The following is a 17331-nucleotide window of genomic DNA, read 5'->3' on the forward strand; positions in this document are numbered from 1 at the left end:
TTCTTCAACCCACGACAGCCGTTACAGGGTCACTGGGCTTCCTCTCATCAGCATATTTGCTGGTGAGTGGAAGCACCAACCGGATGCTTCAATTTATACGTCCGGTTTCACTTCTGGCTGTTCTAGGTAGCTCATTACTATTGCTCTCTTTAAGTTCAGACATGCAGTTGTTGCAATACCATTTCTGGCTAGCAGGTGTCACCCAGGTCTCACGGACCGGGCCGCACAAATCTACACCATTTAATTGGAAGGGTACACAAAGAATGTTGTTAGTGATGTTAGGATATATAATCTTGTATGAGCTTTTGTGCTGTATACATTACGCTGTTACAGGTGTCTAGCTTATGGGCATGTGGCAACAGTGTGTAGGAGGGAGGTTCCTAGGTGTGATAAGTGTGCAGAAGGGCATGAGATAAAAGAATGTGGAGCATTGCGGAAAGTAATTGTAGTGGTGTCAATGGGGCTGGGGATCAGAAATGTCCGGTGCGAGAGAGGCAGGTTGAGGTTTCCAGGGTTAGAGTAGTGCAGAAGTCATATGCTGAGGCACTGAAGAAAGTAAGGAAGATGGGTCAAGGGGGAGGGATCCTGAGAGGAGTGATGTGACTTGTAGATATGTACCAGTATTTAGGGATAGGCCAACAAGTGATATATTTGTTTCAGTAAGATTGGATTTTTAGCATTTATAGCAATGGTTATCAACTGTACTGCAGGGATGGAATGTAAATTGCAGAAAATTGAGGTTGTGGTGGCAGCAGCAGAGAGGTATTTGTGTGTGTGTAACTTTAGACCGTCCCCTCGCCCATACCCGGGCAGTTTATTTTTTTTGTGAGTGTAGTGTTAGATAATCGATATTTGTTGATTTTTTTCAAGCAACGTATAAGGGATTTATACTCCAGTCTACTAGGAGGCAGTAATGCAATATTTATTGGATGCCAACCACCGTTAAACCTAATCGAAGTAGAACGAAGATTGTCGTGGCACCGGCAGTGGCAGTTGTTAAACATTGTAACATGACTCACAGATAGAGGTGAACATATGTGAAACTTAATGTCTTAATGAAACGTATTGAACCCATGTCACCCATTCTAATATATGTATAGTTTTATTATTTTAATTTCGGGGGGTTCATGTCAAGAACTGAACATCGTCTTCCTCTCTCCTCACTCTCACTTTTTCATCATTGCCACTTTCCAGTATGCTAACCTACAGGTAGCGCGGGTACCCAACATTAGTCCTCGCTGGTAGAGAAAGCCATGCCCCAAAGCACAAATGTGACCAAGTGACAAAGGGGGCGGATGGTTAGGATTCTAGGAAGAGAAAATACTGAGGGAGCGAGTAACGAAGTCAATTTGGAGAGGGAGGGAGAAAAAGGAGAGAGGGAGTATACGAAAAAAGTGTACATTATACCGTGCAAGTAACTACACGCGAAGAACACGGGGTAGGCTTGATATAAATCAGAGTCGTAATTTGCTTTAGGAGGGGAAGAGAATAAATCGAAATCGTAGAGAAGTGTTTCTACAGCTACAAGAAACATTCTGTCAACGTTGTGTCATTTATTTTTCAAAAGAAAAAGCTGAAGTAAGTCATATTTTTTTATTAGAAACTTAAACACATTTTTTGTTGACTTTATATCTAAAAATGACACTAAAAGCTAGTAAGTGCCAAATATACCCACAAAGGCAAGCACCAGATGACGAATGGGTGGTGTTTTAGTTACTTTCAGAGATATATGTGCTTGTTAATGCGTTATTGCAATGATAATAATCGATTTGTTATGTTATATTTTCTTGTTGTTGTTTGTTTTGATGACAATAAATATGGTGGTTAATTAGGGCAGGACTATTTTTTAGTAGTGATGTTCAGTTTGCGATTGATTCGTTCTTTTTGAATGACTTTTTACTGACACGAGGTTCATTATTCATTTTTCCTAGTGACTCGTTCATTTTCGTCGTTCTTTTGACCTGCTGGCCCTTTGGAATTTAAAACAATTCAAAATTCAACTATAGAATACACATTATATAAGGACAAGTCACACATAGTATAATGAAAATTCGAAGTCTGAGTTCACAGTAACGAGCGTAACGACCACGGAGCGTTCTGACGCGCCAACGACAGGCAGGTAGCTTGTCCTGTGGCTGAAAACCATTGTTTTTGCGAACGAATGGTTATTTTTGAAAGGATCTTTTTGACGCACGTCGCGAATCGCATCGGTGAAAGAGCCGTTCATTTTGTCTCCCTGATTTGCATACTGGTACTACTGGTCTTTTTTGTTTTTGCTCAAAAACGTTTTTCTGGACATAGGTTAAACAATTATTATCTAAAGAGGACGAATCCTCACTGCAGAAACAATACATACTGGGGAGAGCGCATCAATCAGGTCCACAGTTGTTTTCAGTGTATACAAAAATACATAATTTGGCCTGTTAAACATGTATTTGAACGTGAGCCGGTTCTTTTACATGAACTTTAACAAATGAGCCAGCTCATCGAAGAGACTCGGAATGGCATCACTACTTTAAAGCTAGCTAGCTATTTCGGAAATGACCGTCGCTGGTCGCTACTTTCGTCCACATTGGATTGGGCAATACAGCCAGGGGGGCACTCAAACTAGCTAACTAATTTACATATCTAGCTAATGTGATCGAGATGTATAACATTTAACTTGGTTCTGGAGCCTCACTTTTTATGTTCATTTCAGGTTCAGGTGGGGGGCGTGGCCAATGTCGAATATTTTAGAGACCCTCCTGTTGTTTGCAGTGACAAAATATAGCTGTTTTAAAGACGATTTCCTCCAATTCGAAACATTTTAGCAATGAAATATGCTGTTTTAAAGCAATTCTGAAAATGTTTCCATGGGGTTGAGAGAATTTTTCAGTTTTAAAGCTGATTTCCTGCAATTCTACACATTTAGCGATATTTTTTTAAATATATATATTTTTTTTAGATTCTCCCTGACAGTTTGGCTTTTATTTTGGTAATAGTTCTCAAAGATGATATTTTAAAAATATATAGATCCATTATCTTTTCTATATTATTTAGGTCTGGTTTTAAAGCTGCAGTATGTAACTTTGGCGCTATGACCAAATTTACATCGAAAGTGAGTTATAGATCTGTCATTCTCATTGAAAGCAAGTTCTATGTGCGCTATTTCTATGCTTCCGATCCTTAACTTTCGGTTTTGTACACCAGTTTCAAACAGCTGAAAATGGCATATTTCTGGAAATTAAAAATAATTTCACAGTGGTTTAAAAGGTAGAATGATTTTCTACACTTTACCTGCTAGTTTTAACCACATAAACTGAGATTAGGTGAACTATTAGAATTTCAGCAACCAGGAAACGGTGGAGCGATTTCTGCATGTTTAAAACCAAAAATGTTGATTTATTTTTACTGTTTGGACATAGGTGGCACGAAAAAAACCAATACTTTTCTGCATTTGAAAGAACAATAATATATGAATACATTTAGAGTCCCATAGGGCGGTGTGCAATTGGCCCAGCGTCGTTCAGGTTTGCACGGGGTAGGCCGTCATTGCAAATAAGATTTTGTTCTTAACTGACGTGCCTAGTTAAATAAAGGTTAAATAAATAATAAAGGTCAGCAAGAGTGAACTTCCTTCCTAACAGTGGTGGAAAAAGTATCCAATTTTCATACTTGAGTAAAAGTAGAGACACCTTGTAACGATCGTTGTTGGAAGGATGGTCGGACCAAGATGCAGCGTGGGGTAGGATAATCATTTTTATTTATGATAACTGGCACAAAACAAGAAAGAGGAACAAATGAAACGTACAGCTTTGTAGGGCTAAAAAGCAACAATACAAAATCAAGATCCCACAAACAACAGGTGGGAAAAGGCTGGCTAAATATGATCCCCAATCAGAGACAACGATAGACAGCTGCCTCTGATTGGGAACCATACCAGGCCAACATAGAAAATAAAAAACTAGACTACCCACCCTGACCTAATCAAAATAGAGAAATAAAAGGTTCTCTAAGGTCAGGGCGTGACACACCTTCATAGAAAATTACTCAAGTAAAAGTGAAAGTCACCCAGTGAAATACTACTTGAGGAAAAGTCTAAACATATTTGGTTATTTATTATACTTAAGTATCAAAAGCAGAAGTACACATCATTTCACATTCCTTATATTAAGCAAACCACTCTTGTTTTTTAAATGTACGGATAGCCAGGGGCACACTCCAAAACTCAGACATCATTTACAAACTAAGCATTTGTACTTACTGAGTGAGTCCGCCAGCCCAGAGGCAGTAGGGATGACCAGGGATGTTCTCTTGATAAGTGCGTGAATTGGAACATTTTCCTGTCCTCCTAAGCACTCAAAATGTAACAAGTACTTTTGGGTGTCAGGGAAAATGTATGGAGTAAAAAGTACATTATTTTCTGTAGGAATGTAGTGAAGTAGAAGTTGTCAAAAATATAAATAGTAAAGTAAAGTATAGATACCCCCAAAACGACTTAAGTAGTACTTTAAAGTATTTTTACATTACTGCTTTGTTTTTTGAATGAGAACTGAAAGTAAAGTGTTTTCCCTGACATGTGGTCCTGTTGTCCAGCCCGTGGAGGTTGGTAAACCCAACTAGAGAGAGCGGGAGAGAGCCAAATTGATTCACGTGATGAGTCACAATAATCAAATACATGGCCTCACTTGTTATAACTAAAGAGAATTAATTTTAAAAATGCTCTGTAATAATATCCATTTCATAACGCTTTGTAATAGGCTACCACACATTTTCAAACCTCTGACCTACACAGCCTTGTCCAGAGCTGAGTAAATATCAGGTAGAAGTTAGTTACAGCATTGCATCATTCAGCTGTATCCTAGCTAGCATAGGGTTGTACAGTAGTCTTTCAGTTGAGTGTCAACCGGTCTTTCAGCCAAGTGTTGAATTAATTTGTTGAATGGTGAAATGAAATCAAAGGCAAGGGGATAGAATTTAGACGTTTTATTTTTGAGTAGTGCACCATCAAGAAAAGGTCTGCATTTCCTACACCACGACAGTCACCCTTCTCCTCTTTCTAATGACGAACGACCCACTCAAGACCTAGGGGAAGGAAGGAGTGAGAACAGCACGTGGGGGGAAAAAGAGGTGGGAAATCTTGTGAGGTGAGAGATAGGCAGAGGAGGGAAAGTAAGAGACCAACGTGTATAACTCAGTTTGCACACACGGAGATACATCTCGTTCTTATCTAATATAGCACATTGAGCTTTTCCAGGCCTTTTGTCTGTAGTCCTACCGGTATGTGTGTGGAGGGGATTCTCTGGAAGTCCAATTCATGTGACAGTGCTGTAGATACTAGGTCCTATACCATCAATCAATCAAATGTATTTATAAAGACCTTTTTACATCAGCTGATGTCAAAGTGCTATACAGAAACCCAGCCTAAAACCCCAAACAGCAAGCAATGCAGATGTAGAAGCACGGTGGCTAGGAAAAACTCCCTAAAAAGGTCAGAACCTAGGAAGAAACCTAGAGAGGAACCAGGCTCTGAGGGGTGGTCAGTCCTCTCCTGGCTGTGCCAAGTGGAGATTGTAACAGAACATGGCCAAGATGTTTAAACGTTCAGCAGGGTCAGTTAATAATAATCACAGTGGTTGTAGAGGGTGCAACACGTCAGCACCTCAGGAGTAAATGTCAGTTGGCTTTTCATAGCCGATCATTCAGTGTTAGAGACAGCAGGTAGGGTAGAGAGAGGGTCCAAAACAGCAGGTCCGGGACAAGGTAGCACATCCAGTGAACAGGTCAGGGTTCCATAGCCACAGGCAGAACAGTTTAAACTGGAGCAGCAGCATGACCAGGTGGACTGAGGACAGCAAGAAGTCATCAGGCCAGGTAGTCCTGAGGCATGGTCCTGTCGGACTCAGTTCCTCCGAGAGAAGAGAGAGAGAGAAAGAAAGAAAGAGAGAAAAAGAGAATTAGAGGGAGCATACTTAAATTCACACAGGACACCGGATGAGACAGGAGAAATACTCCAGATATAACAGACTGGCCATAGCCCCCCGACACATAAACCAATACTGGAGGTTGAGACAGGAGGGGTCGGGAGGCACTGTGGCCCTGTCCGATGATACCCCCAGACAGGGCCAAACAGGCAGGATATAACCCCACCCACTTTGCAAAAGCACATCCCCCACACCACTAGAGGGATATCAACAGACCACCAACCTACTACCCAATTTAAAGGCAATGCTACCAAATACTAATTGAGTTTATGTAAACTTCTGAACCACTGGGAATGTGATGAAAGACATAAAAGCTGAAATAAATCATTCTCTCTACTATTATTCTGACATTTCACATTCTTACAATAAAATGGTGATCCTAACTAACCTAAGACAGGGAATTTTTTACTAGGATTAAATGTTGTGAAAAACTAAGTTCAAATGTATTTGGCTAAGGTGTATGTAAACTTCCGACTTCAGCTGTATGTACGGCAGGACCATTGTTGTTTGTGGAGTGTTATTGTCGCTGCCAGTCAATGTCTTCTATTCCCTCGTAATCACAGATAGAACACATTTACAGACATAAGTTGCTAAGCGCCTTTAAAGATGTTTCTCATTGTTGAGAGGGTTAAGGGAGCCGTGTGTGTGACTGTGCGTCCAGCATGGTGTGTCAGTTACAAGAGAAATGCCCCTCTTCAGATACTTTCTTGGCACAAAGGAGTGCGCTGGACTATGCCTAATCCCATTACACACAGTCACACACATTCCCTCTCTTCCTCCCCCCACACACACTTTTCTCTCTCTCAGCCATCTCTCAATAAAACACTCTCTGTGTGTCCTTCAGACACACATGGCCAGACTACACAGTCACAGACAGCCCTCATAAAGTCTGTTGAATGGATATCCTGTTCACATCTGTCCACCCCCCCCCCCTCCCCCACTTAGGCTAACTCAAGTCCACTGACACAGACACCGCCCCTCACTCTTATATTTCCCACTTCCCCCTCTTTCACTGCACTGTCGTTTTCTCTCAGCTGCTCGCTTAGTCCTTTTTTACAAGTTTGTTAAGGCGATCATGACCGGACAGTTGGCTATTTGATATTGGCTTTTGGTCATGTCAGAGACTGAGGTCACCTGTCTTCTGTTGTGTGTGTATGTGTGTGGTAGAGGCAGACTGGTGTCTCCTCCTGGTTTGAACTAAAACTGCTATTTATTCTGAAAAAGGACCAGGGGGTTTGGTGGGTGATGTTCCATGACCTAGTTTGGTCAGAGCTGTTCTGTTTTTTGAACTCTTTCTGATTCCAGAGAGGTGACTCACTGGATCCTAGCCAGTGTCCCCTTGTCAAAGTGACATGCTGGCCTATAGCTGGAAATGTGTAGTCTAATACTGTACTGTTGGCTGTAACATCTACATGTATTGATTAAACTCTCTCCCTCCCTCTCTCCACTTTTCTACTTTCTCACACCCTCTCTTTCTCTGCATTTTTTCTCTCTCAGAGCAGCAATGGCGCCCTCTCTCCTCCAGGCCTATAGTAGGCGCTGGTGGATGGCTGTGACGGCGGTGTTGGAGAACCTGCTGTGTTCTGCCGTGCTGCTGGGATGGGGCTCCCTCCTCCTCATGCTGAAGGGCGAGGGCTTCTACTCACACCTCTGCTCAGGTAGGATATACACCAGGGTTTCCGTTAGCCGGTAATAACCGGCTTTTGGCTGATTAAAAAAAATGAAAAGCCAATAAATATAATTGCAGCCAGCCAATTGTCTGGGGAAAAAATCCCATTGAGAAATAATGCATTTTAGCCTATTTATTGATTGAGATACCAGTGGGTGTAGCGCAAGAGCTGCTGATACAGCTTTAACAGATGTTTGTTGCTGCTGGAGGGAAACGTGCTTTAATAAGCCCAATCATTGCGCAATGATTCTAAAGGCAATCACATGTATAACATTTTTTTTAAAACTATGGCCATGATTAAAAAGAGCTACCTTTTCATAACTGGTAATTGAAACGTGCTTCCCATTCGCCATTCAAGTGCATAGGTGTCACGCCCTGACCATAGAAAGCTGTTTATTCTCTATGTTGGTTGGGGCGTGATAGTGGCTAGGGTGGGTCATCTAGGCAGCTGTTTATCGTTGTCTCTGATTAGGGATCATATTTAGGTAGCCATTTCCTCATTTGTGATTTGTGGGATCTTGTCTACAGTTAGTTGCCTGTGTGCACACCAGTAGCGGCACGGTTCGGTTGTACTTGTTTGGTGAGTTTCGGTAATTAAAATATGTGGTACTCTACGCATGCTTTGCTTTGGTCCAATCATTTCAATGAGTGTGACAATAGGCAACTAGGCAGGCTTCACTGTGTTACACACCACTTTGCAATGAGCTACAGGTGGTATGTAGTTAGAAAACAAACTTAATTGTTTGAAACCTGAACATTTTACTTCAAAGTAGCCTAGCCAAACTCCAACCAAACTGTGCAAGAGCAATTATTTTATAGACTTAGTGGCCGGGGACTTTAATGCAGGGAAACTTAAATCTGTTTAACCTAATTTCTACCAGCATGTTAAATGTGCAACAAGAGGAAAAAAAACTCGAGCCCACCTTTACTCCACACACAGAGATGCATATTAAGCTCTCCCTCACCCTCCATTTGGCAAATCTGACCATAATTCTATCCTCCTGATTCCTGCTTACAAACAAAAACAAAAGCAGGAAGCATCAGTGACTCGGTCAATAAAAAAGTGGTCAGATGAAGCAGATGCTAAGATACATGATTATTTTCCTAGCACAGACTGGAATTTGTTGCGGGATTCTTCCGATGGCATTGAGGAGTACACCACATCAGTCACTGGCTTTATCAATAAGTGCATCAATGACGTCGTCCCCACAGTGACTGTACGTACATACCCCGACCAGAAGCCATGGATTACAGGCAACATCCGCACTGAGCTAAAGGGTAGAGGTGCTGTTTTCAAGGTGCCGGACTCTAACCCGGAAGCTTATAAGAAATCCTGCTATGCCCTCAGACAAGCCATCAAACAGGCAAAGCATCAATACAGGACTAAGATCGACTCGTACTACACCAGCTACGACACTCATCGGATGTGGCAGGGCTTGCAAACTATTACAGACTAAAAAGGGAAGCACAGCCGCGAGCTGTCCAGTGACACGAGCTTGCCAGACAAGCTAAATTACTTCTATGCTTGCGTCGAGGCAAGTAACACTGAAACATGCATGAGAGCATCAGCTGTTCCGAACGACTGTGTGATTACACTCTCCGTAGCCAATGAGTAAGACCTTTAAACAGGTCAACATTCACAAGGCAGCAGGGCCAGACGGATTACCAGGATGTGTATTCCGAGCATGCGCTGACCAACTGGCAAGTGTCTTAACTGACATTTTCAACCTCTACCTGTCTGAGTCTGTAATACCAACATGTTTCAAGCAGAACACTATAGTCCATGTGCCCAAGAACACTAAAGTAACCTGCCTAAATGACTGCCGACCCGTAGCACTCAGGTCTGTAGCCATGAAGTGCTTTGAAAGGCTGGTCCACACCATTATCCCAGGAACCCCTAGGCCTAGACACACTCCAATTAGCATACCGCCCCAACAGATCCACAGATGATGCAATCTCTACTGCACTCCACACTGCCCTTTCCCACCTGCACAAAAAGGAACACCTATGTGAGAATGCTATTCATTGACTACAGCTCAGCGTTCAACACCATAGTGCCCTCAAAGCTCATCACAAAGCTCAGGACCCTGGGACTAAACACCTCCCTCTGCAACTTGATCCTGGACTTCCTGACGGGCCGCCCCCAGGTGGTAAGGGTAGTAAACAACACATCCACCACGCTGATCCTCAACGCAGTGGCCCCTCAGGGGTGCGTGCTCAGTCCCCTCCTGTACTCCCTGTTCACTCATGACTGCATGGCCAGGGACGACTCCAACATCATCATTAAGTTTGCTGATGACACAACAGTGGTAGGCCTGATCATGGACAACAATGAGACGGCCTAAAGAGAGGAGGTCAGAGACCTGGCCGGGTGGTGCCAGGACAACAATCTCTCCCTCAATGTGATCAAGACAAAGGAGATGATTGTGGACTACAGGAAAAGGAGGACCGAGCACGCCCCCATTCTCATCAACGGGGCTGTAGTGGAGCAGGTTCAGAGATTCAAGTGCCTTGCTGTCCACATCACCAACAAACTATCATGGTCCAAGCACACCAAGACAGTAATGAAGAGGGCACGACAAAACATACTCCCCCTAAGGAGACTGAAATGATTTGGCATGGGTCCTCAGATGCTCAAAAAGTTCTACAGCTGCACCATCGAGAGCATCCTGACTGGTCACATCACTGCCTGTTATGGCAACTGCACGGCCTCCGACCGCTAGGCACTACACAGGCTAGTGCGTACGGCCGAGTAAATCACTGGGGCCAAGCTTCCTGCCATCCAGGACCTCAATACCAGGCGGTGTCAGAGGAAGGCCCTTAAATTGTCAAAGACTCCAGCCACCCTAGTCATAGACTGTTCTCTCTGCCACTACATGGCAAGTGTTACCGGAGCGCCAAGTCTAGGTCCAAAAGACTTCTCAACAGCTTTGACCCCCAAGCCATAAGACTCCTAAACAGGTAATTAAATGGCACCCAGACTGTTTGCACTTCTCCCCCCCATATTTTACGCTGCTGCTATTCTCTGTTTATTATCTATGCATAGTCACTTTAAATCTACCTACATGTACACATTACCTCAATTACCTCCTCGACCAACATGTGACCCCGCACATTGACTGTGTACCGGTACCCCCTGTATATAGCCTCGCTATTGTTATTTTACTGCTGCTCTTTAATCATTTTTGTACTTTTATTTCTTATTTTTTACTTGCCTATTAATCTATTTGGTATTTGCCACGCGCTCTGCCCAAATTGCGGACCCTTCCAACTCTAGGCTATGCGATTTAAAACAATCTACAGTTGTTTTTTAAGAAGCTAATAATCCTCTTTGGCCAAATCATTCTTTCTGATCTAGTAGCCTATTTTAAATTATTTATTTATGTATCGACAGGAGTAAGCAAATTAGGCTGTATAATTTTGGCTATTTCGTTCAATTTACTTCCCATAGCCTTATGGAAGTGCCGCCTATGTATTCTAACATCGGAATTTGGTAAGAATGACAGATGCTGTTGCGTCCGAGTTGCATGTTCTGTTAAGATAATTTACCATAAACTAAATGTGATTTCTGTCATTCTGAGAACCGTGGGTGGACGCCCTAATCAGGTTACGCAACCAATAGATACATTTCTTAAATGACGGGTAAATTAACATGTTGCCAGTCAAATGTCCAGCGCAACACTTTCCTAATGGAAACCCAGATACACAAACATACACTATCAGAGGAGGAAGACTTACATACACAGAGGAGGAAGACATCCAGTGCATTCGAAAAGTATTCAGACCCCTTGACTTTTTCCACATTTTGTTACGTTACAGCCTTATTCTAAAATGGATTAAATTGTTTTTTTCCCCTTATCAATCTACACGCAATACCCCATAATGGCAAAGCAAAAACAGGTTTTTAGAAATGTTTGCAAATGTATTACAAATATAAAACTGAAATATCACATCTACATAAGTATTCAGGCCCTTTACTCAGTGCTTTGTTGAAGCACCTTTGGCAGGGATTACAGCCTCAAGTCTTGGGTAGATATTACAAGCTTGGCACACCTGTACTTGGGGCGTTTCTCCCATTCTTCTCTGTATATCCTCTCAAGCTCTGTCAGGTTGGACAGATATTTGGATTCAAGTGCCTGGGCCACTCAAGGACATTCCCGAGGCTTGTCCCAAAGCCACACCTGCGTTGACTTGGCTGTGTGCTTAGGGTTGTTGTCCTGTTGGAAGGTGAATCTTCGGCCAAGTCTGAGGTCCTGAGCACTCTGGAGAAGGTTTTCATCAAGGATCTCTCTGTACTTTGCTCTGTTCATCTTTCCCTTGATCCTGTCTCCTAGTCTCCAGGTCCTTGCTGCTGAAGCAACATGATGCTGCCACCACCATGCTTCACCGTAGGGATGGTGCCAGGTTTCCTCCAGACTTGACGCTTGGCATTCAGGCCAAAGAATTCAATCTTGGTTTTATCAAACCAGAGAATCTTGTTTCTCATGGTCTGAGAGACTTTAGGTGTCTTTTGGCAAACTCAAAGCGGGCTGTCATGTACCTTTTACTGAGGAGTGGCTTCCGTCTGGCCACTCTACCATAAAGGCCTGATTGGTGGAGTGCTGCAGAGATGGTTGTCCTTCTGGAATGTCCAATCAATTGAATTTACCACAGATGAACTCCAATCAATTTGCAGAAACATCTCAAGGATGATAAATGGAAATGGGATGCGCCTGAGCTCAATTTCAAGTCTCATAGCAAAGGTCTGAATACTTATGTAGGTAAGGTTTTTTATTTTTAATCTACACACAATACCCCATAATGACAAAGTGAAAACAGGTTTTTAGACATTTTTGTACATGTATTAATGAGAAGAAGAAAAAATGTATCCATTTTAGAATAAGTTTGTAACGTAACAAAATGTGGAAAAAGTCAAGGGGTCTGAATACTTTCCGAATCCACAGGAGGTTGGTGGCACCTCAATTGGGGAAGACGGGCTCGTGGTAATAGCTGGAGCGGAATGGTATCAAATACATCAAACACATGGTTTGATGCTGCTCTATTCAAGACATTATTATGAGCCGTCCTCCCCTCAGCAGCCTCCACTAATGCATGCTGTTCCTCATGCACGCATACACTCTTCCTCAGCATAAACTGCTATCAGGGATGAGCGGTAACCTTTCCATCTCTCCCATAGAGAACGACACGATGGCCCACTTGCTGGTGATGGGAAACCTGACTTCCTGGGAGAGTGGTATCTGGGTGAGCTGTGTGGACCAGGAGGAGATGCTCAATCTGGGCTTCACCATCGGCTCCTTCCTCCTCAGCGCTGCCACCCTGCCCCTGGGCATCCTCATGGACAAGTACGGCCCGCGCCCACTACGCCTTCTCGGCAGGTAATTAATTATATAACATTATAAACTGAGTGGTTCAAGCCCTGAATGCTGATTGGCATACAACCGTGGTATATCAGACTGAATATCACGGGTATGACAAAACACTTTGTTTTCCTGCTCTAATTACGTTGGTAACCAGTTTATAATAGCAATAAGGCACCTCGGGGGTTTGTGGTGTATCGCCAATATACCACAACTAACGCTGTATCCAGGTACTCTACGTTGCGTTGTTTCCTATGAACAGCCCTTAGCCATGGTATATTGGCCATTAACCACACCCCTTCGTGCCTTATTGGTTAATTAACTAGTGGTTAGTACCAATAGCGATAATTCAATATGATATCGATATCATTTGATATGCATATGAGCAAGGCATATCGGGATATCCGTTTATCCTTGGTGTTACGTACACTATTCTGTAAAAGAGTACACGTTACTGTTGGAGCCGCGGAGGTCTCCGGAGGTCTAAACTACCCAACCAGTTTGAATACAATGGGGAGCCCATTGATGCCCATCAGCAGGCAGTTACGTATGCTTAAATGTAAAATGTCTCAAGGTTAGAGAAGCTGGCCAGTAACCAGAGGGTTGCCGACTCGAACCCCGAGTTGCCTGCTGTGTAATCTGCAGGGAGTGAGCCGGCAGCCGGAGGATTACCGGGTTCAATATCTTGTATACTATCTAACGCTGTTGTGCTCTTGAGCAAGGCACTTTACCCCTAAGTGCTCCAGGGCCGCTCCTTGACAATAAAGCAAGTACTGTATGGTATTGGTCCTGCAAGCACAATAGCCTTTCACAGGTTCTCAATTTAGCATACTTTTACTGCCTGTTGATGAGCCATCAACAGACTTCCCATTGTATATTCAAACTGTTTGGGTAGGTTAGGCCCCCGGAACATTCACACCTGGCCTAATGGGAAATCAGCAAGCAGTTGTCAGATCTTTGCAAAGCCATGAAAGTTATTCATTCAAACCGAGATTTTGTGGCCATCATGAATATTAACGATTGTCGAAACGAGTCATATAGCTCTAATTGAATAGTTTTTCCCACCAAAGTACTTTCGCTGTATCGACATTTTCACATTTACATTTGAGTAATTTAGCAGACGCTCTTATCCAGAGGACAGGAGCAATTATGGTTAATTGCCTTGCTCAAGGGCACATCGGCAGATTTTTCACCTAGTGAGCTCAGGGATTCGAACCAGCAACCTTTTGGTTACTGGCTCAACACTCTTAACCGGTAGGCAGTCCCCCCAAAAATTTAAATGGGAAATAGTGGTAAAGCCCAAAAAGTTTATGTCAGACTGCTTAAAGGCAGAGGAAGTCAGATTATGCCAGATTACATACCCAGGGCGGGTGGAGGGGCATTTAGTCTTTTGTGTCTCCTCAGTGAACATGGGTGGGGCTGTGTGTGTGTGTTTGTCTTTGTGTGTGTGTGTGTGTGTGTGTGTGTGTGTGTGTGTGTGTGTTTGTCTTTGTGTGTGTGTGTGTTTAAGGGAGTGGTTCTCAACTGATTTTGCCTTGGGACCCAAATTGAACCAGGTTGTCTCAGTAGCGATCCAATATTCGCATTGCAATTTTTTGGGCCAAAAAGCAATCTTGGAAAACTATTTTGAATGCTTTATTGATATTTATTGTACCAATTATATGACAAGGGAACAACAGTCATACCTTTTTCATTGTCAATAATTCCATTTGGCCCATATTCTTGATGAAGAATGTTAAGCTCACTAAAATCAACAAAATCTGCTAAATGGCACTGCTAATAACTCTATATTGAAAATACTGTGATTGAAAAAAAGGTTCATTATCATTTCTAAACACTTTATACCTGGTTTGAGTCATTTAAATTCAGACTGGAGTATTCGCCACCCATTCAAATCCGCCCACCAGGTGAGAATCGCTGGTTTAAAGTACACGTGTCAATGTGTTCCCGTATGTGTGTGTTTTAGGTTTACCATAGTGGAGGTATGAGTAATGAGGAATGTGTGACAGACTAAAGAGGTGTGTGAATGCTGTAATGACAGACACATGGCTCGAGGAGAACCTCTGCCTCGTTGGAATCTCTTCTGGCAAAAAAGGGAGAGAAAAAAGCTAATAGAGAGAGAGAGATTTGACTGGTACACCTCTCTCATCTCCCTCCTTGTCTTGAAATGTACCGTTGTTATCTGCTAATGAATGTATAATAATGTATTTTTTTTAGGTCTGGATGTCCATCTAAAAATGAAACTTCCTTTTTTGCAGTTTTTGTTTTGGTCTCTCTTGTGCCATGATGTCAATATCAGCATACGATCCTCATCGTAAGTCACAGACATTATCCCCAACACAGGCACTCACAAACACAGACCCACACACACACACACACGTTGCCACTTGTCGATACCTGTAGACCAGGAGTTTCCAACAGATCGAGCACAAGCTACCAGTAGCTCACAGCCCACCTATGAGTAGCTCGCCAATCAATTCTGAAAGTACATGCATTTTTTTCACAAATTCCATCGCAAACTGTCAGAAACATAAAGCTCCCAGCTACTATCCAATCAAAGCAATATTGACATTATCCCACCCCCGGTTAGCCACAATATCTGCCAATTAATTTCCGCCAATATTGCCCCTGTCTGTCTGTTTGGTGTGCGTGTTAGTCTATTTTGTGTGTAGCCAGTTAGTGATGCTAATGATAACCGTCTTGTGGGTAGACAGAAAGACATTCCCCCATTTTCAAATAAAGGGAAAATCTACTCAAAAATTATATTTTGGTATTTTAGTCCACTGTTGATACTGTCCCAAAATGTTTTCCATGTCAGCAGTCAAGTTTTCAACATACTGGACTTTTAAGAAGCAAAGTGTCACCGGGGTGAACTTTCCCTTTAAATGTTAACAGAAAAATAGGCTTACCTGACAGAACTACATTATTTGTATCAGTTGAGTGGCGATTTGTTTGCAAACTCTGCCATGACGTGCTGCAGCAGTAGGCGTAACAGGAGAAACATCACTCGACTGACACATTCCTCTGTTGCTAGATGCGCACTGAGGAATTACACAAAATAAATTCAATTTGCTTGTTTTTTCCCCAGACCTCACAAATAGTCTTCTGATGTGATTTAAGCATGGGCATGGGCATAAAACAGAGAACTGAATTCAGAATAATATAAAACATTATTTTATGTGGGCCCCTTAGTTTGTTTGTTAGCCATTATTTTACCAAGTATATTAACAGAAAACACCAAGGACCCAGGGAAGAGTAGCAGGGGAGAGGAGAAGAACTTGCCTATTTGAATGCTATAAAAAAAAATGTGTAGCTTGCGACATGTTAGATTTAGTTAAAGTAGCTCTCATGCTAGAATAGTTTGGAGACCCCTGCTGTGGACTATATTTATACACCTAGTCAACAGTGTTTAAAGAAATAATCGACTCAAACTATATGTTGGTATTTGTTTCATTAGTCCACATTTGCCCCAAAATGTTTTGCATGTTTTCAAGAAATGTGACTTTCAAGAAGCAAAGTGTAACTTGCAAAACACGTCATCATCATGATGTCACATTACTTGAAAATGGTATATATTTAAAACACACTGACATGCGAAACATTTTGTGACTGTATCAACAGTGGACGAACGAAAAAATACCAAAATATAGTTTTTTTGTGGATTATTTCTTTACCTCCTATCTCATTTTCTCTCTCTCCAGGGCTCTCTGCTCTCATCTTTCTGGCACTCTCCTTCAACGGCTTCGGAGGAATCTGCTTGACCTTCACCTCCCTCACGGTGACACACACACACACACACACACACACACACACAGAGACTAGTGACACCTCTAGTCCATCTGGTCTAAGTTTGTCAAACACACCAGTCAATATTTGCTCTATTCAAGTGGTTGATAAAACAGCAAATCCTCACATCTGTTTACCTCGGATCCAAAAATCAGCAAACACGGTTGTCCTTGAAGACCTCGATTACTGGATGTTTTCTTCCCATGTCTCTGAAAAACCAATATCATTTAGTTTTGTCCTGTTTGTATGATGAGCCAACAAGGTGTTTTTGCGGCACAGAGGAATTTCCCAGTATTGATTGAGTAATATGGGGTGGTTAGCGTCATAGACCTGAGAGGACAGCGTGTTGTTTCTGGAAGGTAGTTGTTTGCGTGTGTGTGATGTGTGTGCACGTCATATGACATGAGTTACCTTGCCTGTGTTGGTCTGGGGCCACCTGTGTGTGTGTTATAATTACTGTACAGTAGGCCTGTGTTAACATACACTACCGTTCAAATGTTTGAGGTCACTTAGAAATGTCCTTGTTTTTGAAAGAAAAGCATATTTTTTTTTACCA

General features: G+C 42.5%; 1 protein-coding gene across 2 annotated transcripts in view; it reads left to right on the forward strand.

Moving 5' to 3' along the window:
• The first annotated feature begins 1285 nt into the window (after positions 1–1285).
• slc43a1a (solute carrier family 43 member 1a) overlaps positions 1286–17331 on the forward strand; it is a 40516-nt gene continuing 24470 nt past the window's right edge. Inside the window, exons 1-5 of one of the 2 annotated variants that reach the window (XM_036942973.2) lie at positions 1286–1578; positions 7461–7621; positions 12809–13007; positions 15248–15303; positions 16691–16767. In XM_036942973.2, coding sequence (XP_036798868.2) covers positions 7468–7621; positions 12809–13007; positions 15248–15303; positions 16691–16767 — 486 coding nt within the window. In that variant the 5' untranslated portion in view covers positions 1286–1578; positions 7461–7467. The remainder of the gene's footprint in view (positions 1579–7460; positions 7622–12808; positions 13008–15247; positions 15304–16690; positions 16768–17331) is intronic. The other variant, XM_036942975.2, reaches the window with a different exon arrangement.

The sequence above is a fragment of the Oncorhynchus mykiss genome, chromosome 14, assembly GCF_057628025.1.
Source record: "Oncorhynchus mykiss isolate SJ-2025 chromosome 14, ASM5762802v1, whole genome shotgun sequence".
NCBI lineage: Eukaryota > Metazoa > Chordata > Actinopteri > Salmoniformes > Salmonidae > Oncorhynchus > Oncorhynchus mykiss.